Source organism: Hipposideros armiger, unplaced genomic scaffold, assembly GCF_001890085.2.
Source record: "Hipposideros armiger isolate ML-2016 unplaced genomic scaffold, ASM189008v1 scaffold_41, whole genome shotgun sequence".
Lineage (NCBI taxonomy): Eukaryota > Metazoa > Chordata > Mammalia > Chiroptera > Hipposideridae > Hipposideros > Hipposideros armiger.
In genome coordinates, this window is record NW_017731391.1 from 3,434,732 (window position 1) to 3,460,176 (window position 25,445).

A 25,445-nucleotide genomic window follows, 5' to 3' on the forward strand; every position below is an offset into this window, starting at 1 on the left:
GGTCGGCAAACTTTTGAGACGGAACGTACCCAAAGAGCCGCATGCGGCTCGTGAGCTGCAGTTTGCCAACCCCTGGTCTAGCTGGTCTGAAGTTTTGAGATTTTTAAAGAACAAAATGTAATATAAACATTAATCATATACCTTTTATTTATTCAGAGATCTAGCTTCCACAAAAATGAGGCAATGCCTCCTTGGATAAAGTCAGTCTTTTCACTTTATCTTAACATCAGTTAGATACTTTCAGATTCTGATATACCAGTGCCAGAATCTTTCACTGAAGGGGTAATTCTGCAACTGTGATGGCCAAGCTAACTTGCCTGCTCCCCTGCTGTGTCCGAACGGAATGCTGAGGGCTGCCCCTGCTCAGGCTTGCTATCTATATAAGAAGGAAAACTGAGGTGAGGGGTGATGGTGGCGCCAAAGGACTCCTCATGTTCTCAGAAGGGCTCCTCAAAAATCCTCATATGCAATGAGAGACCCATGAATGACAGTCCCAAAAACTGGGGTATTCCTGCTCCTCAGAATAAATAAGCAAACAAACACGCAAAGCGTTCTCCTATGGTATGTGTTGCCTTTTTCCTTGTTTAAATATAGGTCCATCTATTTTAATGAATTCACCATTTTTAAAGGTATTATTATAATGAATACAAACTACATTGTTTCTGGGCCGCCCGAGTAGCTCAGTTGATTAAGAGCTTGCTTAAGAGTGCAAGCTCTGAGCAGCAGGGCCGCCGGTTTGATTCTCTGGCCCAAGCTGAGCTGCCACCAGGTAGCAGGATGGCTCGGCTAAAAAAAAACAAAAAACAAAAACAACGAAATAAAAAACAAACCTCACAAACAAACTACATTGCTTCTGGCTTCAAGTTTCAACGAAGCCCAGATACCAATGGCTGATGTATGATGACACCAAGTAATTAGAAGTATGGACTTGAAAACGCTCATGGCATTGGAAAATAAGGTCTAAAATATTGTCTACCGTTGACTGAGAGCCTATTATGACCCAGAGTGGTCCCAGATGAGAAACATGATCTAAAAGAAAAGAATAAGGACTTCAGTGACTAACCCTTCTGAGCTTTAAAGTCTTTCTTTATAAAATATGTACTGCAGGGTTTGAGTGATAATTAGTAATTAATAGTAATTTTAGGCATATATAAAAACCTAGTCCACTGCCCAATTGAGTCAGTGTTTAATAAGTGCTGGGTATTATTAATATATTATTACTTTAATTCTTAAAACAATCTAGAAAAGAGAAACTCCTCTTACTATTTCAGCGGCAAGAGGGCTCAGAGACATGAAATAATTTGACCAAAGTCTTCAGCTCACAAATGTTCAGGGTTCAAACCCCAGGCCTCCTCACTCGAAACCCCATGACTTTTTTATGATCTACATTTGGTGCTAAGACTCCACGAGTTTCAGGACAATGGAAGTTGAGGGTCCCTTTCTCTGACACACAAGTTTAGTCTCGGACTTTCCATTTATTTACTAAGGAGGATGGAAGAATAGCTGAAGAGAAGACCACCATACTCATTTCTCAAATATACATCCGTTGCTTAGGTTCTTGAGGGGATGTTCATTCTTCCTAAGGATCTGAAATTAAGCACCAGTAATCCTAGAAAAACTCCTCTCCTTGTCGCCAATAATCCCAAAAGCAATAGCTCAGGCTGAGGAAGAAAGACAGTCATGAGCCAAAAGCACATATGTCAAGAAATGATGCAAGTGGCTTGCATGGTAAGGTGCGTTCATGATGATCTGGGCTGACATTACCGTTTTCGAGATTCTCACTGCTTTCGTAGCATCCGGAGTCTCGTGGAGAGCAGCCACTCAGGCCCTGGCTGTCGGCAAGCAGCTTCTCCTGGGACCCTGACTGGTCACTGTTACCTGGGAAGGTGAACACACAGCACGGAATCACAAGGGGAATGAAAAGCAGAGGTTTCCAAGTCAACGAAATCCCAATTTTATCCTCAGTTATCACCATACATTTTGAAGCCCTGGACTTTTGGAAGAGAACGAATTGTTTTAAGGTAAATGAGATGAAAATGAACAAGTGAGATCAGAACATTTTTCTTTCCAAATAAAGTATCACACGAAGACAAATTTGGAGAGTACACAGTTGGAGGATATCAGTGCTTTGTAAGTTACCCAGAGGGTGACTCTGGTCTCGGGCCCATCAGGAAACACTATATCACAGTAGGGGAGGAGCGGTCATCATCTTTTCTGAGGATGGTCCCATGGAGGAGAAGCAAAGAGTGAATATGTCCCTTTCAGAAGGAGGTGTTAGGGCATATGCTTTTTAGAGAGCTATAGGATTTGAATTTCAAGTTATTTGTTATCAGCTTTCCAAATATGGCAGCTAACATAAAAGCTAAGTGTCAAAAGAAATATTGAATTTTATGACAATTTGCAAGCATTCTTTGGCTTTGATGACATGCGCTGGCCCTTCTATAATCTCAGTGAAAAATGGGTGACAGGCCAGGAATAAATTCTGTTTTTGTTGTTTGGAGTGTGTTTGAGGGCTTTCTTTCCTTTCTGCCTTCTCCTTGTCTTGGGTCAACATTTCTATGCCATGTTCACAAAGGGTAAGGCAGGAAAAGCTCAGGGGGCCCTCTAACTGGACACCAAGCAATAAATACTCTTAGAGTGGAGAACTGAAAGTTAAATGTCCTCATTCTAAGGAACCCTTCTAAGAGAAGCAGCAAATTGTGTCTGCTGAGTGAAAGTCTACCCAGAGTAAGTCACGTGGGAAGTCACATGGGCCTTCATCACCCAGCAGTGCTATTTACTCGGCATGCTGCAAAAAAAGGGTACGTGTGGTCTGACAAGGGATCAAGGAAAACACGAAGAACATCTTTGTATTATTATGCAGAGTAAGTGCTTGGTCACATAAAACAGAAACCAAGAAAACATTTTCTACATAAAATAACTAGTTGCATGATGAATGGCTTTATTTTCCTTTTTTCTTCACTTGACCTCCCCCTTACCACATATACAAAGAAAAAAGAAATCAGTAAACCAGAAATCTGATGCCTTTTCTCAGGTCATTAAAAAAAAAAAAATTGCGGGAAGGCCGAGGGCTGCCTCTCCACATATGTGCCAGCTGTTCCTACCGTCCACTCACCACTTCCCGTTCGTACTTCTCACATGGAAAGCATTTTATAATGCCAGTCATGGCAGAAATCATGGCAGAGAAAGCCCATAAACGAGAGTCCCACATTAAGAAGTGTTATTTTTAAAATGATTAATGAAAACGGAACTAATTGGAAGCATAAGAGCAAATCCCACCCCGTCCCCCACACGAAAAACGTGGAACATTCTAGAGTGATGTCCTCATTTTGTGGAAGAGTCTGTGGCTTTGGAGTGGCCTTTGTCCTAGCCTACCATGTTATTTAGGAAAGTGATACTTATGAAATGAGGGCTTTGAGCTATCAGTTACAACCCAGGAAGAAGAATCGACGTAGTTTAATCCTTGGCAAAACAGTTCAGTGTGCTGCTTTGGCTAAAACAGACTCCAAAGTGCTGACCGATGGGAATAAAATAGAAAACGTGTCCCCTGCCACTGCATGAAAATGCAGGCTGTGTCTGCATCATTGGGGATGCCAGCCTCACCAGACCCAGCCCGGTACCTTAAGTTGTTATGGAGAGGAAAGAGGTACCTTACATTGCCTAAAAAACAGTTCAGTTTATAAAATCATGAGGCATAGGTCAAGGGGCTGCCATCACGTTCTTCCTAAAAGATTCAATCAGCAGCTACTTAGCAGAAACCCAACTATCAAGGTTAGCAAAATTCCCTACAACTAAAGGCCAGTGTTTCCCAAGTAACTCGTGCTCCTTCATCGGGGAGAATGAAGAGGGAGGCACCTCTTAGTGGTGCGGCACATCAGCGGCCAAATCCTCTGCCTGCACTTACCAGCATTAGTGTCTGGGTACAAAGGACAAGAACGAAGGTGAGCTAGAGCCATGAAATTCTCAGTTAAACAAGAGCAGAGGAATGGGCTGTGGGGCAGAAACCCCACTGTGGCGTGGCCTGACCTTGGCCCTGAAGGGATTTTGCTTGGGCTAAAGCTCTCTCCCACTCCCATTGAGAGAGAGAGAGAGAGAGAGAGAGAGAGAGAGAGAGAGAGAGAGAGAGGAAGAATACTAAGACATTGGTGAACTATCCAAACATCAAAAGGTTCTTGTGCATGACGACACACACACGCCGTTTTCTGGAGAGCAATTACCTTGTGAAGAAAGATGGGAAGGGATTTGAATTATTGGATAGCAGGCCTTTCAATGGGCTTGTCACATCTATTTCCTTAAAAAATAAGGATTGAGGCAAATATGGCAAAATGTTCACTTTAGTTGGATTTGGGAAGTGGATATGTGGATTTGTTTTATTTTTCTCTGTGCTTTTTGGGCATATCTGAAATAACTGACTAAAATTCTTACAAAAATTATTTTCTTAAAAGAGAGCTTTCCTTGCGCAGACCTGGGACAGTGGGTTTGAACTATCATCAGACAATTAAGAGTTTTTTCCAAATGGAACACTGTGTAGAGGCTGGCATTTGCCCAGGCAATGAGAGAGGTTGGCGGGTCTGCTGCCAACCAGTGCTGGAGATGTGCTTCTTGCTCTCAGGGGAGGCTAAGCTAGAAAACTTGCAAGATCTCTGAGATCTCAGTAGATCTCTGACTCATGTAGTGCATAGAAATTTAGATTGACAGGTATCTATGGTGTTCCCCTAGGTTACCGGTTACGTAGAGAGAGAGACTACTTCTTAAACACGGAGTTTAACTGCACTGGATGTAAAGCCTTATCATCCTAGGATAAGTCTGGACCGAGACCCATGGCACTAATCAGCATCCCTGAGCCCATGAAGCGTCTGTTTTGGAACCAACAAAAGGAAGTGCTCCTTTATGCATTAGGAATGTTGTAAACAGTGGCCCAGCATACACTCGAGACGGGATTTATGAAGAAGCAAAGAGCCTCCTTAGGCTTTGGAGTGAGCATCACGATGGGCAAATATTCCCTCCTATGCAACAGCTCCGGGGGCATATCTCAGGATGTGAGTCCAGGAAGGACAATTAGGCTGAGCCAAGGTGACGCCACCGACTAAGCACAGATCCTGCTTTGTACTCAGTTCTTAGCTTTGCTCCTACTATGTTCTGAATGGTAGAGGAAATGTAATGGTTTGGGTTTACAAACCAGCCATTCTCCGTGGCTGAGGAAAAGCAAATGAGCTATTTTATAGAGTAGATGTGGTCCAGGACACGAGATGATGTGACGTTAATTGATATTATTGGGTTGTCGGAGAAGTCATGATGTATTTTTTCTGTTTTTTTTGTTGCAAAAATGCGTCATGAGTTTTTGGACAACCCAATAATACAGCTGGTTGGCCATACCAGGCACTGGACTAGGTTCTTCACACACAACCTGGCCACAGATCCCCAAGAGAAACCACCAATACTGAAAAGAACTGGCTATAAAGTGATATTAACTACAAAACACAATTCCTGCCTAATCCACCCCTGAAGGCAGTGTGTTTACCTAGGGTTCAGACATCTATTTGATGGTGCGCGGACTGCTCTGTTATCAGGTAATTTAGAGGGAGGACCTACTAAGCGGAAGTGAATGTAACTATACTGAGACACTTGCTTCCATGCGTGATACAGTCAGTAACATGTAATTTTTTCCCCACCATTAACCATGGTTTTGGTGTGCCTTTTAACAATAGAAAGGCTATTAGCTACTGACACCTCTGAAGCAGAGCCCTTGAAAGAAAACACATTTGAATTCAGTAACTGGCAAGGATGCTTCCTCCGTGATGAATCATTTCAGGGAAATGTTTGATGTCAGATTAAAGAACAAAGAGCAAGATAAGACTAGGTTAATGGAGCAAAGGGTGCAGTGGATTCAAAGAGACTACATAAAAGCTGGGAGCCCACTGAATTCTGTTCACGGGCTGCAAAAATGAGCTATCATTTTGGCTGAGACTTCGTAATATGGAATTCTCTGCTCTTGCATATGCACTTCAGGCATTTGCTGCTTCTTTAAGGGCAGCTGATGGATTTCATTTCTTCATTAACCAACCTCTTCAGTAAGAAAACAACCGCTTGTGTGCTGTGAGAAGTAATTAACCCTTTGCTGGGCAAGATACCCCCCGTTTTATCAGTCACTTTTGTGCCCAGGTGTCCCAATGACCTGCTGGAGGCACATCCCAACAGTACCTAACGTGACATCTACTGTGTTTCTTAAGAAAACTGTAATTCAATTCTCAGTCACCTAGAGCAGCATGTTCCTCAATGCTCACCCGGAAACATGCCAGGAAAGCTATCAGCAGCAAGGTTCTCTTTTGCTCCCATGTTACCAGGAAGGTCTGCACGGGGAATTTAGCTCTATGTGCTGTTTGACGTAAGACAAACTTGACCGTGGCTTTGGAAAGCGTAGGAACAAACGAGTGAATCTAGGGGTCTAAGCCTAGGCTGGCGTCTTATGGGAGGGCTGCAGGTAACCTAAGAACATGGTGCTTTAACGGGAAACACTTCTGTACTGGGAGGGACTTACTGTCATATTCCTGTAATAGCTCCACCGCTGTCAAGAGAACAGCTCTGTGTTCTGGGTCCCTGATATTTAACTCATCCAGGTCTTCCTCCTCCAGGAGCTTAAAGGTGTCCAGATCTTCGTATCCATTGAACAGGAAAGTGGGCATGTGTTCCTGTGAGGGGGAAAGGCACAGAAGTGAGTCAGCAGACCCAGCCACGTGATACGTGACCGACAGCCAGCCTCAACCCCCTCAACTCTTTTTCCACAGTCATTTTTATGCTAATTGAAAGATTAGTGACTATCATTTGTAAGCTATTTTGTGCCTCCCAGTCCTACGGCTTAGTAGGCAGGCGGGGCATTTCATTAATCATGTTAAGAAGATGCACACTGCAGGCTGAGTGGGTTCCACCGGCTTGCATTTTAATTGCGCCCTTGCTACGAGTTGGATGTCGAGAGCCACACAACACACAGTGGATGAGACTGTTCTTTCATTTACAGAACTATTGAAATCCAACTCAGAAAGGCCTGCGATTTCCCCAGAAACGAGATGGTTTTGCAAAGAGGAGACAGAACCTACCACTGGAGCTCATGCTATCACCCAGAGCAGACCTGGGGCTCATGCTATCACCCAGAGCAGAGGTCAAAGGCAGCCTGAGAACGCTGATAACAATGGCTATTCATCAGAGCAACGGGCCACACCTGCTAGGATCGCCCCCCCTACCCTTCCCTCACAGTGACCTCGCTGGCTCAGTGTAGGAGGAGACGGCAGTGTGCGGCCAGAACAGGACGGAACTGACTTTCAGGTTAATCCGATCCAGGAGGTCCTCCACGGATTTGGGCTGGGGCGGTCTTCCTTTCCTCCTCCTCCTGGTGGGGCGCTTGGGCTTCTCCTCCTCCTCGTTGAGCACATCCACGTAGATGAATTTGAATGTGCCCACCTTGTTGTTCAATAGGCCCATCCAGGTGCCCATGGGTGGTTTGCTGATTATATCGATGATGTCTCCTTTCTGTAGCCCAGGGAACAAAGATCTTTCCATTAGGTACATTTCTATGCGTGACTCACAAATCGATCAGATGTGTTCATCGTGCTGATGTGAAAACACTAGGAAAGCCAGAATCAGGGGTCCACCAGTCACCCTGTATGAATGGGAGCTTGGCGGGGGGACCAGACTGAGTACGCCTGACTCTGCTGGATTCCACGAAGGCTGGTGGTCTCACAGCCTCCGCCCTCCTGCCCCTCTGGATGAAGCATTTCCCAGGGTTCGTGACTGGGGGTGGGGGTGGGGCACCTGGCTCTCTGAATGCCTTCACCCAGAGCTCCTCCATCTCAGAGAAAGAACTCCCCGCCACTCAAATGCCAGTGATGATCCCTATTCTGTAACTGCTTCATACATTTTGTGGAACTCCATCTGTCCTGTAGGAATATCAGCGATCACACAGAGAAGGCTGTAAGGTTCCTTCAGTTGGAGAAAAGGCAGAAACTGGAGGATGGAGGGCCTAACAACAATTCTAGAGGGACGCTGAGGTCAGAGGTCAGAGGTCAGAGCCAGGAGGTTGAGCACCGAGGATTAACACAAGGCCCGCCTCTGTCCCTCATGCTGGCTGGCTCGCTTTTGCTTTTCACTCGCCCAACATTCAACAGCAAGACCAGAACGCCTCTTAAAGAAACGAAGAGCCCAGGTCTGAGGTCAGGCAGACACACCTTGAGCTTGAGCGAGTCTGTGTCATAGGGGCTGGGCGTGAAGTCGGTGTGCACCCTGGCTCGCCCACAGAACGGGCCCCGGTAGGGGGGCTCCTCGTCGTCACCATCTTCCGACTTGACGCTCTCCCTGTTGCTGGTCGAGGAATCGGTGGTACTTACGGTCTGACCACCTGTACAGGAAAAATAGGAAGAACAGGGGTAAACACAGATTTCCCGCATAGCAAAGCTGAGCCACTGAAAGAACTGCAGGTTAGGGCAGTGGAGTGAAGTCATCAGAGCCACGTGAGGACCACAGCGGGTCCCAGTTATGAGTCCAGGGGAGGCTCTGAATTTTCTGATCGTTACCCCTAATCAAGCCCCTAACTGGATGGGGTAGGGGGTCCTCAGCAAGTTATCGCTATGATCTGGGAGGCAGGTGACACTGCAACTCCCTAATGGAGGACATCACAAGCCCTCAACATTCGTGATTGCTTGGTCAGGCATACCATCTTCGCCCCATTTTACAGACGAGGAAACAATCTCGAGAGGTCAAGTAACTCGCCCAAGGCCAAATGCTTTTAAAGGGGTGGGTTTAAACATGGCCTCTTCCCCCATGCCATTCTCTGTGGACGCCACCATTGGTTGGACTGGTTGACCAGCATTTGTTAATCACTTAAATTTATAATCCTCCTCCCTTCCCCCACCTCTTATTGGTCATCTTTCTGATCTTGAAGGCTTGCCTTAATTCCCCTCCATTTTCCAGATCCTTCACCTGAGAGCCTTTCCGTATCTTCTCTGATCAAAACTCATCACCTCCTCTTGTGTGTCACTGCTGCACATCTACTACTGAACAAATATGACTCTAGGTCTGTCTCTCTGATAGCATCCAAAGGGTAGGACCTTGGTCTTATTTATCTTTCAATTGCCTGAACCTGATGCTCAGTAAAAGTCCGATTGTGACTCCCAAGGAAATCATCTACAATTGCAAACCAGACAGACGTACTCATCGAGCTCTGTCCACTCAGAGAACTCCGCAGACTCTCTACAGAACCTCCGGCTTTAAGTTTGGGCTTGTCCATGTGTTCGCTGTCAGGCTGGGACGATGGAGGGGAGCCAGGCATTCCATCAAGGCCCGAGTCCTGCAAGGGGTTTCAACAAAATTGAGTTTCATCAGAGTGCACGAGTGTCATTTTGTAATTCGAAGCAGTTGAGCCCTCCACTAAATCAAGCAAATCCATCTTTATACCCATATTTGATTCCATAGCCAACATCCTCTTCCTTGTCAATCTATATCCTAACTTTGTCTTAAAATTGCGGCCCATGTAACTATTAAGCATTTAAAAATTTATTTTTCATGCTCACATAGGAGTTCTTGAAATCCCTGAGAAAAATCTATCTACCTCTTAGATAAAATATTTTGTTAAAGGCTTAGAGAGTCTTAGCACACTCAACAATTCAGAGATGAAGGTGGACTTCAAATGCAGAATCCTCTAGTAATGTAGTATCTGGAAGCACTGTCAGAAAAATATGTAACCTATTTGAAGGGAAACACACACACACAGCTCAGATACTTATATTTCTATTTACACAAATAACCGAAACTGGCTAACTCAATACCAACTTAGGATCCAGATATATAGCAAAAATATCCTTTTTCAGGCTAGGATGAAATTTCTATGTTTCCTTCACTTCTTTTCTGTGTTGTCAGTAAAATGCTGTGACATCCCTTTCGTATCAGAATGCTGACATTAGTGACTCAGCAGTACTTCTCCCTTTTGGGGTGACTATATGTCATCAGCATGGCAGCCCCTTGTTTGCACAGATAAGTACAGCATACTCATTTGATTAGTGGTCCAACATTGTCATTCTTCAAAAAGTTTGCAGTGAGAATTGCTTACTTGCCAAAACAGAGACCTCTCTGGCGTATTACACAGCCATGTGAGCACCAAACCCTCTACAAGAAACCTGTTATTTGCAAGTGCCGAATCATCAGAAGGGCTTTAACGGGATTCTGTGGGTCCTGCAAACATCTGAGGACAATAGCCATGGCGGCTTCTGATCCAGCACACGCTGTGCTTTACATTTGAAGAAAGTGAGCAGACAACCTCAAGATCAACAACTATAAACAGAGGTGCCGTTGTTGCAAAGTTACTTAAGCTGCAAAGTATGAATTCCTGAATCCATTCTCCTTCCTCTTTTCTAAATCATTAAATAAGACATCTTCCCAATTAAATTCTTTTCTTAATGCTTCTGGAAAAACACACATTTTAAAAAAGCAATGTTAAATATACACCTGATATTGTATGTTTTTAAATGCTTTAAAATTTTTTTGATTTATTCATCCCATTTTTACTGATGACCTACAAGAACAGATACTATTCCAGGTGCTGGGAATACAGCTGGAACAGAGCACACAAAAATTCTGACCAGAATGGTTGGTATATTTACTAAAACGTTTCTTTAAAAAAACTTGAAACATTATTTTTCTCTCCCCAAAAACCATTACAATTCATTCTTTTTTTTTCCTTATATGAAATAATTGTAAAAAAACAAACAAAAAAACCCCCAAAAATAACCCAGAGAACTAGGAACACAAGACTGGTATATAGCAGTAAAATTATCAAAAAATGCTCAAAATGACATTAAAATTCTATGCTCATGATCTGTAAAGCAAAAATCCCCATTGGGGTGTAAATTTACATGACCTTTTAGTAGATGTTTCAATTTTGAGGAAAAGCCAACTAAATAAAGTGCTTTCAATTAGAGATACTGCTTTCCCAGGCATGACATCTGCTTCATGGGAGAGCACACAGTTTGCTTTGTTTCTGGTCAGAAATATAGAATCACCATTGCTCCCATACCCATACGGATGAGAAATGCAAAGAATACGGAAAACAATCGTGAAGAAAACGCGCTGGAGGCAGCCCCAATTCCCCCTGTAGGTCTAATGAGCCAGAGTTTTTCAACCTGAGCACTATCAGCGGTTTGGATGAGTAATTCCTTGTTATGGAGGGCTGTCCTGTGTATTGTAAGTTGCCTCCCTGGCCTCTATCCACTAGATGTCAGAAGCACCCACCCCACCCAAGTTGTAACTGTCCAAATGCCCTGGGGTTGGTGGGGGAGCAAAATCACCCCCACCCACTGTGAAACCCTGTAATACACTGAAGATGCTGTGCAGGCTTTGTCTGAATCAGTGTGGCTGGCAGAGCTGGCTAGTTGGTGTTGCGAGGGACTCAACCAAGAGGATGCTTGGAGTAGCTGACCATGCCCACCAGAGGGCAGCAGCTGCACAGAAATGTCTGCTTTCCCTGTTTCTATTTGGTAGATGAAGCGGCATTACCTACATATTTCAAGTAGACAACCAGCACACACAGGTACTCCGACAGACTACAAAATGAACAGTATAAAGGTGCGAGAGGAGAGTGCTTTGAAAATCTAATCGTCAAAATTACCTCAAGGCCCAGCTGCCCACATCCTGGTTCCCATACAATTAAGACACAAACTGGTCCCGTTTTCTAGCGATGAACTTCTAGAATTGGAGGGGATCAATTCTGTGATACCGTAATGGGCACAGACAGAGCCGGTTAGTGAAAACACCCCCGCGGAAACAGGATTATCATCGAAGTCCTGCAGCTAAAAAAGTCTGCTGCCTAAGAAAACCTACGCATCTTCTTTAGGTTTGGTTCTGGGGACATCCATTTTGTGGTAAGGGATCTTTTAGAAAATACAGGCCTTCCTTTGTGTTCAAAAGTTAGTGCTTATTGAACTAAAGCATAATCATTTTTTTTCACATTTGTCTTTTCTCGCATCCGTACTAGAAGACAGGCCTGCGTTTTGTGTTCCCAGCACCAAGCACAGTGCTGTATCAAATGTTTGTCTACATACACTGAGCATGGTCCTGGGGCCAGGGGGTGCCAAGGAATGCACGTTTTTTAGTCTTTAAAATTTCAGACGGACCATCCTCGGCTTTTCCTGCTGTCAAGAGGAACCAAGAGGGCTTTTACCTCGGCAGTTCCATACCTGCTCAGAGACAGAACTGCTGTATTTTTTAGACATTCTCTTCCTCATTGTCTCCTTCACTGATTTCACCTTTTTTCCAAGAGAGATGCGGGAGGCCGTGGGTGATTTGATGACTTCCTTGTACATAAAATCTCCTTCTTTACCCTGCAAAAACAAAGTTATATGTACCTTGAATCACAGAAAATGAAGCCCCAAAACAAGTTTTATTACTCAAACCATTCATATTCTACCTCTCAGAAAAATACTGGCATCCCCCAGGATCTTGAAACTTTTCCTATGTTAACTCAGTGCTCTGTTATGTATCCCTTTGATGAGAAATTAAAAGCTACTCACGAAGGGGCTTTTGTTTATTTGTGTGAAGTGGGATATGAGTTACTTTGTATTTTCTTTAGTCTGGGCACATTCTTCTCCTATTATAGTTTTTTCCACAATTTTAAATACCCAAGGGGATGCATTTCACCACTAAAGAGTAATTCAGATGAACCGAACAGTTCACATAATCGAAGCAGTGAGGAATGACGAAAAATTCTACTGAAATCACATAGGAAGGTGGTAAAAACAAAACGGCAAATCTCAGTCATTACAAGTCCAACATCTGATTGGATTTACATCACTGTGGCACTTTGTGTAAAAACTAAGTGTGTAAATTTCCTTTTCTGAACAAGTTAGACTGTGGTCACCTCTTGTCCTATGTTTCACCGAAAACAGAAAACAACTTTCCCTTGAAGAATGCAGAAAAAAGTCATACTTTCATTTTGTAAAAGACTACAAAAAATTATTGGTTTATGAATCAATAAAATTTGATGTCCAGATAATCCAGTTTTATTCTTTCAGGAAATTCTCAAACACTTCGAAAATCATAGATGGGTGTTTCAGCTGATACACAACCATGACAGCATAAGCATGGAATCTTAAGTTCACACATTCCTGACAATATATAAAGGGAGAACAAAACTGTGTGTAAAATTCACCTACACCCCTGGGTGTAGCAAGGACACGTAGGGAGCAGAACTTGTACAGCACAGTGGTGGCCTGTCCCCAGACCGTGACCCAGAAGTAGGTTTGAGGAGGCAGTAACCTCGGCCCTCAAGAGTCTGGTTCGCTTTGGCCCCAAGGAGACTGGGTTCATCTCAGGACACTCCGGATCAGAAAGACCTAGGCTTCGTCTGTGGCTATGTACTTGACCTATGATAAGACTGGTCTTTAGAAATGCTGGCACACACTCTTGAGCCCAAATCCCATCGTGTCACACTACCTGGGCATGGCAGTCATGTGCACTTCAAACTAGTCTGAACCAAAAGCACGTGTGCACAAATGACTGAGACCATAAAAGCCAAACTCATCTGGGTTTGTGACTTGGAGAAAGCTGGAAACAAAGGCATTGAAGGAATGGTGCTACAACAAGGAGAAAGACAGAGGCCGAGGTGGTCATCATTCATTCCGCATGGCAGAGTGATGCATATCTAAGATGGGTGAAGTAGGGCTTCTTCTCGATGTGATTTAGGATCGCCTTTAGGAAACGGCTACCCAGTACAAAATCTCAAAGATACTAAATGTGAAACTATGTCAACCACACGGCTTGATGATGAACCTCTTACTTTCCCTCGGACGCATACTCACCATTGGGTCAGAGTTATTACTGCCAATGTGCAGAGAACGATTTGTCAAATCAAACCCTCCAAAACTGCAGGTTCTCTGTGGAAAGGAGAGGGCAGGGCAGGAATAAGCCAGTTATGCTTAAGTCAGCCAGCAGTGCACCAACCCAACACCTTGCCCATCCGCAGGACATCACTGAATCACAGATATGTCACAGGATGAACGTAGGAAACGAGAAATGATGAGGAAAAAAATACATGATTCATGGTCAAGGGAAACTGCTTATGGAGCCCTTCCACAGGCCACTGGGACTGTGCCCACACCAGAGGCTCAGGATCCCCTTAACACGCAAAACCCAACTGGTTAAAAAAAATACAACAAAACCATCCATGCTTAGTTAAGTGCTCTAAGATTCCCTGTCTCTTAGCAACAGACATCACATCCCCTCCCAGTCCTGGCTGCATACAGGAGTGATCATGAGGGACTACGTCCTAAGGGACCCATGTGCTCAGAAGGGCCTTAGAAACCCAGGTCTGAAACCCTACGGCTCTGTCACTGACAGCAGCCTTTTTTAACAGACTCTTTTTTGTTTAGTTTAAATTGCTAAGAAAGGGGAAAATAGGTTATGTTTACAGTAGTCCAATCAGGCCAAGAGGATTACTCACTCATTGCTTTCCTGACCTAGCCAAAAATGCTGGCAACTTTCCCATCTAACTTCCCAACTTAATTATGACCCTTTTTCTCTGAGTGTCTGAAGTTGAAGACATCACATTTGCCCAGAAAGAAAAAAGTTGATTCAGTGACTGTCTCTCACCACACTCCTTGATTTCAATAGGAAAAGCACAGATGTTATAATGAAAACTTTAATGTGCTTTCAGTGGGTTTCAAACTTTATGAAACTGCTTATAGTTTAGTCTCTTCTATTTCCCAGAACTTGGTTTGAATTCCCTTTTCTTTTTCTAGCAAAAGCTACTCAAGGGCCATTTCCACAACCCTCCCCCCAAAAAAGAGGAACTGAAAGCCCATTAATTCTTGTGATAAGTGATTCTCTTTTTAAGCAACTGGTAATAAAAGTTGAATAGAAGATTTGGGTTCCAACAGTTTGTATTATCTGTTTCTCAGAGAGCTCTAGGTAACGCTACTAAATGGAAGAAATGAATATAAAGCACAATGTGTACTATAAACATAAACGCTGCTTATTTAAAATAAATGCACTTTAGATATATGGATGTTAACTGAACTAGGGAAGTAACATCCAGGAAGGAACATGCCTAGGTTTTTGGAATCACACAGGCATGGCTCCAAATCCTGGCTCTGCCACTTACTTGGCGGTGTGACCACAGGTACTTAAACTCTCTGAGCTGTAGTTTCTTCAACAGTAAAATAGTATATATTTGAAGATTTCTAGCACACTTCCTGGCACAAGGCAGACGTTCTCTGAATGCTGGTTGCTTCCATTACTTCTCATTAGAGCTACACTGAGGACTGTAGCTTGTTCCAACAATCGTTATACCAGTGTTTAGGTTTGGTCAACATTCTAAACATGCGAATGAAGGACTAGAGCTTGCTCCTGGGCCTTACATTCTGGGAGCTTCAACTGTAAAACCAGAGCATCCCAGGAATGGGCGGAAAGGTGAGAGACAGCAGGTGTGGCAGAAGGGAGGGCCAGGGGATGCAGAAGTGGTACAGGAGGCATTTAGGGATCACCAACATTCAGGATGTCACATAACTGTTCTCCTTCACCAAGGCTGTTGTTGCCATTTTAAATAATCTATCACGGCCATGATTTCCGGTGGACATTATTCTAATTTATATTAAATATAAATGGACACGCCTATTTCCCTTATGGTCAACGTAACTAGACCTATATCTGTCCTATAAAAACAGAAAGACTTCTTTATGCAAACACGCTCACCAAATCCTCTAACCTAGCAACAAGCAATGTTATGACCACCTCTCCAGGCTACATTTTAACATTAACTTTCTCTTTCCAGCTTATAATGCCAACTAGATTTTCTCACTTTTGCAAAGGTAGTGATTTTATTCCAGTTGTTTTCCTGTGACTCTGGACTGCACAGACATAGTGTGGCACCCGGATGCCTCATCGTTTTATGGCTTTTGTGCTTCCCTGCTTTAAATTCCAGCATCGACTGCCACACTGGAGCCCAGCATGTTATTTCTGATGCACACGAAAGAACCGACAAAGAATTTATGTGGAAACTATGACTGTAATGAACTAGAAGCTCATTCGCGTCTTTGTATGCCTGCTGTATGCATTTACTCCTAAAAGCTTCAAGAGTGGACGGTTATCTTACTAACGAACTAAAACCTCTCCACGTGATATGCTAAGATACCTGGAACTAATTCTTCTTAATGTAGAAAGAGCAAAGAATGTAACAAAGAACACTACTTGAACGAATCGCTAACTTTTTCAGTAACATCAAGTATTGTACTTCATGAAGCACCATCCCTTCAACAGAGAAAAGAGATTGCAGAGAGAATAGGTAAAGGAAGTGAACCAATCTCTGGCTTCGGTGGTCTACATAAATGAGGTCTAAATGAGGTTTTCTAAGTTCATGTATCTCCTGAGTAGATAATTATAAGAAGGTTTTACATAAATGCTTGTGGATGAGGAGAGCCAGTCAATGCAATGGTCATGCAGTTGAAAACATGTTTGTTGAGTTTTTTTTTTAAGGGCGAGTGAGGGAGGTTGAATTTTAAAAATGGACAAAATTCCAAAATGTCATGCATGTTTGTTCCACCAAACAAAAATTGAATGACCAAATAAAAAGCAAGACAAGTGACCATTTCCAGTGAATACAAAGCATTATCATTTCCATGAGGTTTCATCAAGCAAAAATGGCATTCTTTTGAAAGAAGAAAAAGATCAAGGTTGAAGATTAAAGGAAACTGTGCACTTTGGGATAAAGTTAAGGGGCTATATGACAAAGAGAATGGAAAAAACTTTAAGGAAGCCAAGCAAAGAAATTGTCTTAATCCCTTCAAAATAAAAAAGGCTCTTTCTATTGTTAATTAGATAATTAAATTTTCTTTTCCTGATTGGACAGCTATACTTATAATAAAAGGTACGTGTAAATTTCTAATTTAGCATTGAACACATCCTTCAACAAGTATTAATATTGCCCAGCCTCAAGCTCACAGTACCTTAAAAATATCCAGACTCAGGCTGATGCTTGAAACAGAGATTACACAGTGCCACTTTTACAGCGGGGGGAAAAAATTGCTCAGATGTCCATACTATTATAAATGTCAATGATGAATTAATCACAGGCCCACGATGTTAATTGGCACAAATCTTAGAAATGTAACTTCTGGAGAGAAAATCTTGGTAAAGTAATATCATTACCCTGGTAATAAATATAGGGGCACACGAACAACTCAAGGAACTCAGCATGGAAAATTTCTCAGCATTACATGATTTAAACTCATGGAGCTGAGTCATCAGTTAACAGAAGAGGTGGATCTGATCTATCAAGGTCATGACAAAAGGTACAGATACCCTGGGCAGAATACTTCTAAAGGTGAAAAGTAACTTACACCAAGATTGGTTAGCCACAAGTATTTTACAAAAGATTTGTGGGTCAGAGCTGAATAAGAAAAAGCATTATTATATTACAACAAAAATGAAACCACCCAAAATTATCGCCAAGATGTGGAAAGAACCAGAAGAAAAGTTGTTACTAATAGTATTGAAAGTGTTGCAAGACTGATACGAATGTGAAAAGATGGGAAATTAGGTTTAGCAAGAAAGTCAACACATGTGGGAACATCTGGAAAACCTAGGCGCTAAGGACAGACCCAAGGGTCCTTTTAGAAGACAGATGGTCATCGTAACGATGGCACTGGCCAATCAGTCTCCATTTTCACAAAGCAGAACTTTACTGAATTGAAATTACAGTCATCATCTGGGGAAGAAAATCTTATTCATGAACGTGGAGGAAGCCCGGTAAAGCCCCTAAGAGAGGTTGCCGGAGCCTATTCCTTCCGATCTTTAAAAGGGGGCAGAGCCAGCAGTCCCAAGTGGCTTAAGCAGGGCACCAGGGGACAGCAGGCCAGGAAGCCCACAGCTCCCCCTCTTTCTGCACCATTTTATCTGGGCTACTGTGCAAACTAAAAGGGGTGGGCACTCCAGGGGCAAAATATCTACATTCTTAAGTTCAAAATAAGTCATGCCCTGAAAATAACTTTTAGAGTCTCTAAAAAATTCAGTAATAAAACTGAAAAACATTTTAGTATTTGAAAGCAAGTACCTTATTCCTTGCTATATATACAAGAATCTAGAGAGCTGTGGAGGACATTTTAAAAAATTGGTCCGTTTGATTAAAAAGATTAAGAACATCAACTAGACTTCAGTAAAAGAAAAGAGCTCTCATTTTTTTCCCCTTCAGATTTCAATTTTTTTTTTCCGTTTGCCTCTACTAACAAAAGAAACGTACCTTTCACCATGTTTCCAAATCACCAAGTTGGTAACTGTGGTGATGCCAATCTTTCCATGAGCTAGCTCCTATTGTTTTAACTAACTGAATAAGCATCTCTTTTAGGGGCAAAATGTCCTCTGTTTTCAATCAGCTTCTTTGAGGTCAAGTGACGTGGTGGCTGGAAATCAAGACAGCCACTCCTAGAGGGAGGCCAAACCCCACCCCGCTCTCTGACAGCTCTCTGGATCAACTTCGATGTTTAGTTTTAAATGAAAAATCGAACAGCTTCCACTGGCTAGAGGACACACGGAAAAGAAGGCGAAGCCATCACCGAATGGAAGGAGGATTAGAAATCTGAGATGATGGTGGACTGGAGCCTGAAGGTATGAAGTTATGAGTAGGAGAGAGGGGGGGACGCCAGGCTCCACAGAGGAAAAGGCCATCATGCTTGACTGCACATCACAGAAATGACAAGGCCATCCTGGTGACCCTCTTGGTGACTCACGGACTTCTGGTGGATTCTCAAGAGAACCCTTTTAGTACAGCGGTCGACTGTGGCGGCCCATTTCCTCTTTGCCTCCTCATCCTCCTCCAGCAAACACCTCCTCAGGTCCTGTTTCTCAGCCTTGCTCAGGGTCCTGTCTGAGGCAGGACGCACTAGCTGGGTCAAGTTCAGGTGGCTGTACAGGCTCCGCTCCACCACGTAGGTGATATTGAACTCGCTGACCGCGGGGCGCCCGCGCACCCTCCTGCTGGGGACGCCGCAGCCCCCTCCCCCTTTGGGCCTCTGCCGGAGCAGCTGCAGGTCACAGGTCATGCTGTTGTTAACTCCTTTTCGGGAGGGACGCTGGCAGAGGAAAGCTCTGGAACATGAATAATTAGTATCCGTCTTCTTCAAGCGGATTTGCTTCCGGACACTCTGAACCTCTTCCAGGGACACTAGAAGGTGGTGCTTACGACGGTGGTTGTCATAGAAGCAAACACCATCCGTACTTACCCCGTGGCTCAGGGACCCGAGCCCCTTCTTCATCTCCCCCTCAGTGAGGGAGCGAGAGACCTTCTGGGCTTTCTCTTCTTCTGGATAGGAGAAAAATGTCCCCATCTTTTTGGGGGGCTTAATGAGGCCTCGGCCCTCTCCTTTGCTGAAGGTTTTGACCAGCTTCCGGCCAGCTCCCCAGGTATCCAGGCTGCTAGATGATGGAGAAGTGGTGAGGGGCTCTGAATCATCTTCAGGAGGTTTCTCAGGGGAGCCATCAAAGAAGAAAGGCTTCTTGTGCACTCCAGAGTAAAGGGCGGCCCTTTCATCCAGGACGGGCGAATTCTCAAACACAGGCTCCTCCCCGCCTGGAGAGGAATCAACAGACAAGCTCAGGGCCTCCATCAGCATTCCTCTGCATTCTCTCACCCATCTTTCTTTATGCACCCCTCCCCCACCCTGCAGAACATAAGCTAGTCCACGCAGAAACCACATGGACCTCCCTTCCCAAATCACTTATCCTATTCATAAACCCGGCTCTCACTTAAGTAAACGCATACAAAACAGAAAATAACCAAACTGCAAACGTATGGTTTCACACAAACTCAACGTTAGAAGCCTTCAGATGTGTTTTCTTCGCCTTCTTTAAATGTCTTTGTAGACCAAACACCTTAACAGGCCTATTTAAAATGCCATTTGGAAAAATCTAAGTCATTGTCGCAATCTTCCTTATCATTTATGACAGATAATTACCCTCCCCAGTTGGTAAGTGGAAGCCTCAGAAGCTAGGACTCCGCATCTCTCTCCTTCCAAAAGGCCCTCCCTGTTGAGCGTGGCTGGCTTTTTACACTCAGAGCGCGATGAATGCCACGTGGCTGGTACCTCTGCCATTTAAGTAATTAAATCACCAAGGGGGGTTTGGGTTTAGAAACCCCAGGAAGGGCTGTACCTTGCAAAGCCAACTGACAAATGGTCCTCAAACACAAAACGTTGGGGAACTGGGGGATCCCAGCCAGACTTTCCCATTAAGTCAAGCCCTGCTAGGAGCAGCAAGGGCATTTAAGGGCCTGGACACGTAGGCAGTCCCATCGAGTGTTCCACTGTGTCTCAAGGATTCTAGCTCTTGAAACCTTTGCCGGAGCCAGGTGTGGCACCAAGCCCTCTGGAGCCCAGAGGAAAGGTCTGGACTTGCTGGCAGGCAAACTGAGTTCTTTTCTGCTTGTGTGATGTGAACAGATGTGAGAAAGAAGTAGGTCAAACTGTGGGTGTAGTGACCCTCTCTGGCTGTGTCCCTTTAATTATAAGGGAACTTTTGAGCACCAGTGGCTTTCCACCAGCTGAATTGTTAAGAGGAAAAAATACAAAGTTTCCTGGAACCGAGGAATGGCACTGAATATACCCGCTGGGATGAGGGTGCCAGCATGTGGTTAAATGTCAGAGATAAAGGGAAAGGACTGCTCACTTCAGAGAGGGGAAAAGATGAGAAGATTGGTAGCAGTCCTTTAAAATTCCAAAAGTTTCTTCCTTTTCCAACTAATGGGAATTACAGTCACAAATATAAAGGAAAAAAGAACTGTTACCGAATACAACCCAAGATTGACTTTGACGTCAAGGAGATGGGAGGGAGAGTGCAGGCTATGCCCTCTCCAGAGTCCTCCACAATCCACAGCCCAAATACATTCGCTCAAGAATTATTCCTGGATCTTTCTGGAGAGTTTAAAATTAGGGTCTAGGGTTCTGACAGGAATCTGCCAGCCCTGAGGCAGTGTGCGAGCATCATGCAAGTTTCCTGCTCCTTCCTCGGGACATCTGATGGATAAGGTATGGAGACCAAGGGTTCCTATGCTGCTGGAAGTAAATATGGAAGCAACCTCTTCTAGATCCAGTCTACTCCCCACTTCTGGGAAGAAAGAAGTGATGGAGTCACGAGGCACAGCCTGGTGGTTGAGGTGGCCCAACCGCAGACTTCTCTATAAAAGCAGTCCAATCACAGATCATGGCTTTACACGGAACCCAGGTGTCCACGAAGGCATGCGCAGGCCCTTATCTACCTACTCACAGTCCTAAGGGCTTTGGGAAAAGTCAGGTGGGTTGATAAAATATTTTAAGGAAGTGTCTGTCACTCAGCAGGGGTTTGGAAATTTTCTGGACTCTTACTTAGGGTTGTCATCAGAGATTCCAATACTTCCATGTCACATTTGAGTTTGGAACCAGCTGGTACACACATACCCATGGCATATGGAACTCTACTTTCTGGTTCTGGAAGTCAGCATCTGGTACGGAGTATGGAGGCAAGTGTGGCAAATATTTCCAAAGTGGCCACATCAGCCTGTGCTGAGGGCAAGACTCCCATGGTGTAGGCTCTTCTGTCAGCCTGAAATCCCAGCCTGGACTTGATTCCTTGAGTTTAGAGCATTACTTCTACCATTCCCCTCTGACTTGAAAGTACAGCTAACCCTCCCGAGAGAATAATACTCAGGATGTGCTCCCTCCATCATCATTTGGTCTGACCAGCTTCACATATTGACCTTTATCTATTTGATTCAGTGGAGATCAGAATACAGAAGGAAAGGTGATTTTGACAGGAGGTGGGAGGTAGGCTATAGGATGACTTAATGCCAAGAACACAGATGTATGCTCTAGATCCCAGCGCTGGCTCTGCCACTCACCATCTCCATGACCCTGGGCAATTACTTCCATCTCTGAGTCTCCGTTTCCTCACCAAAAATAATGTCTCCCTATCTTAGGAACATCTACCACCAGGATATTGAGAGGATAAAATTAAATGAAAAGAGATATGTGAAGGCACTTTATGAAGGGAAAAGCGCTGTACAAGAGCCCATGATTCATTATCAGGTTACAGATAAGCTGGAGCAATGCGGGAGGAGGGTGAGAGGGTATTGGCTGTAGGAAAAAGACACAGAAATGGGCAGATGAAAGGCTTACAATTTATTAGGTCTAGGGTTATCCATGCCCCAGATAAGGACTTGGAACTCAAGTTACAGGGGTGAGGCTGGGAGAAGGATTCTAACTCTCCAGGCTTTTCCAAGCCCCCAGAGCGTGGGAGCCAAGTGGAGAGCCAGGATGCAAACAGCCAGGCTGCCTGGACTTAATTCTGGGTCTTCTGAGGGTGGGCTCAGTGACCCTGAGTCAATAACTGCACCTCTTGGTGTCTTCATCTCCTCGTTGGTGAAGTGAGGATGGTATTAGTGCCTGGCCTGCCTCTGGTGGCTATTCTGATGACATATTAAAAGATCAAATCTAAAGTGTCTAGGAAAGGGCACACACAGAATGCTCTCAATAAATACTGAGGCAACTTAGTATTGGCCCAGGCGTGCAGGAAGTCCCAAGGGTCCCATCTTTGAAGGTCCAGGGGTAGGGGGGACAGGTTATCGGGAGTTTGAATCGTTACCATTTTGCAGAAGCAGGGGCCAAAGTAGCCAAGTACCAGCTCTTTTGCTACTGAGGAACCTTAGAGAGTTCTGCTATGCAGGGGTTGGGTGGAGCTCTAATCTAGCAGGGTGATAGGGGGGCAAACCCACATCAGATGATGCCCTGGGCTGCACAGACACCCAGGGCCTCTCCTGGCAACATCAATAAGCCTGGTCACCAGCACCCCAGCTCCCCAGCCCATCAGACACCAGCTCCCTGAATCCGTCATCCATCTGGACACCTACTTCATATTCCTATGAATTAAAGTTCAAAATCAAAAGTCCATGTGGTCATTACTTTTTACCCTGGAGCTATCACTTTTGGTATATTTTTCCTTTCTTTCAATGAATTATGTCTCTCAGAGTTGGCTGAATTGATTTATTCTAATAAATATGCAAGATGGAATATTTCTGTGTTTTTACAAATGTTATTCTAGTGGAAAGGTACCTCAACACATGTGATTCATGTGCCCCCACACACATGACTGTCACGTATGAAGGAGATGACGAGGTGGTAGATCCAATACTAAGTACTTCACTCGTTTTATCTCGTTTATGGGTAAGACCCATCAATCTAGTTGTGATACTTCAGACTGACTTTTGACAAGTGTGCATGAGATTTTAAAATGTGGTGCCAAGGTCCAACGATGGCAATTCCATATGGCTCTAGTTAATACTGCCAGTTGACACTGTGTGTATGATTTCAGTAAGAGCTGCCATGGTGAGCGTAAAGCAGACTCTATTCTATATTGTAAAAACCACAGATGGCAGGTAGGTATTAAAGCTTCCAAAGGTAAAATCAGCATTGTACCCAAAAGTACACAAAATTCCCACACAAAAAGACACCCAAATGAAACCCTGGAATTAAACACAACTCTAAGTTTATGAAACTGGTCATGAAACAGATCTTTCTCTCTCTCTTTCTCCTCCTTTTTTCCCCCTTTTAACCTCCCCTCTCCCACAGTAACCCCTTTACCTACAATATTCCTCTAGGGGATTCTAACTGATAAATAATTACAACAAATGAAAATAAAAAACAGGAAAACTTCATCTATGTAAATAAGGAGAAATTCAGTTCCCTCCATGGCTTGATTTTATTTATGTACAACAAAAAAGGCCTCTACAACATGAATTTTTAATCCACGTTAAAAATTTGAAATTCCTCACAACGTAGAAGTGAAATTTTAACAATATGCTTTTCTTAAAAGAAAAAGAAAAAAATTCTTTCCAGCATTTTTTCTGATTCACTTATCATTTTTCAAACAGGAAATCCTGTTCTTTTACTCTATCTTTTGGAAGAATTTTACGAGATGCTGCAAATGCACATTACTAACGAAAAAGAGAGACAAATCCACTTGTGATTTAAACTGTCATAATTACACTTCAAAGGTTAACTATTCATTCCAATAAATCCAGGCTCTTACCCCTTTTGACATTATTGCTTCTTCTGACAAGTGGCTTAGCCAGCAATATAGCTCTCAAAGATACACTTAGGATGGAAGGTCCTTAAAGCCCCATTTGAATTGGAGACTTGAGACAGTTTACAAGAAGAACAAATCACCCCTCTGAGGCCCAAAAGGATATTAAGTGCCTTGATTGTTAAATGTTTGTTTGAAATGGATGTATATCAAATTTCCACTAAATTCACTGGGCAAGAACCACTGTCCTTTTGGGGGCAGAAGCTTACACTAAGAGGAAGTTATAAAGATTCGCTAAAATGATATAAGCTCAAATTCAAGCTATGCCACACCTTGAGAAGATTTCATTGTCATATACTGGCCAGTTCCTATCTTTGTACTATTTACTTTACAATTACTAAGCCCCCAAAACGCTGGGCACCAGATCCTTCATCCTATAACACGCTGAGGGTTGCTGTGCTGACATGCAGACCCAGTTCTCTCTCTGACAGCCTCGCCGGAACTCAATCCACTTTCCATGTGAAAGCATATTCTTTTTCTACTGAAAAACGGACCCCAAACAGTTTACTTTGGAATAAGCAGAGTAGAGTTGGCTTTTTTACCTTCAGTGCTGGGCTTTTTCATGTCTTCCACCCTGATTAGTTTCTTTCTCACTCTGCGAGTGGAGTTTACCAGCTTGTGTAACCTCTTAAACTTCACCGACTCCTCGGTCTCATCATCCGACTGTTCTCTTGACTGGCAAAGAAACAAAGGAAAAGTTAATCAGAGAACCTGCCCCAGAGTTTTGTTCATGCAGCGGGGTGCAGCCTGGCCTCACTGCCCGTCTGAAATTCGGAAGTTCTGCAGCTGAACTTTGGGGAACCAACAAATTTGCCCAACAGGTTCATGAAGCTCCACCTACCATCTCAAGGTCTAGTGAGTGCAGAGTTAGGTCCTAAGCAACACAGCACACACCCTTGCCCTTCACGGGCATGTGGTGCATTTGTCTCAGCTACTTCCCGGTCCTCTTTCAGGAGAATGTCACAGGACTCTCTCCGAGGCTGGCCCTGTAATTCCAGTTTCACTGCCGTGGTTTTGGGCCAGGCTCTCATCTGTCTGGCCCATCAGGACTTGCTGTTTAAACGTGGTCACCAACTACTCCTCCAAACTAAAATTCTGTTGACTTGTTCCAGTCCTCCCCGAAAATCAAAAACAGAAGGGCAGGAAAAAGGAAGAGATGCAAAAAATCCGCCTTCTGTCTCACTTTTTAGGACCGTCTGCCACATCTCAGCCATCCCTTCCGCCTCTCTCAGCTCTTTCCAAGAGCTCACAAGGCGAGCATGAGGACAGCCCCTGCATTCCTCCTAGCGGGACAAGGGAAAAAGCTG

At 43.9% G+C, this 25,445-nt stretch overlaps 1 protein-coding gene across 11 annotated transcripts in view; it reads right to left on the reverse strand.

Moving 5' to 3' along the window:
* Positions 1-25,445, reverse strand: part of SASH1 (SAM and SH3 domain containing 1) — a 256,467-nt gene that overhangs the window by 12,367 nt on the left and 218,655 nt on the right. For 6 of the 11 annotated variants that reach the window (XM_019638923.1, XM_019638924.1, XM_019638922.1 and 3 more), the window contains 9 exons: positions 24,681-24,813; positions 18,759-19,597; positions 13,839-13,913; positions 12,219-12,362; positions 9,202-9,337; positions 8,220-8,389; positions 7,315-7,524; positions 6,539-6,689; positions 1,765-1,878 (listed from right to left, as the gene is read on the reverse strand). In XM_019638923.1, coding sequence (XP_019494468.1) covers positions 1,765-1,878; positions 6,539-6,689; positions 7,315-7,524; positions 8,220-8,389; positions 9,202-9,337; positions 12,219-12,362; positions 13,839-13,913; positions 18,759-19,597; positions 24,681-24,813 — 1,972 coding nt within the window. Of the gene's footprint in view, positions 1-1,764; positions 1,879-6,538; positions 6,690-7,314; positions 7,525-8,219; positions 8,390-9,201; positions 9,338-12,218; positions 12,363-13,838; positions 13,914-18,758; positions 19,598-24,680; positions 24,814-24,979; positions 25,424-25,445 lie in introns of those variants that run through there. The other 5 variants (XM_019638926.1, XM_019638925.1, XM_019638931.1 and 2 more) reach the window with 3 other exon arrangements.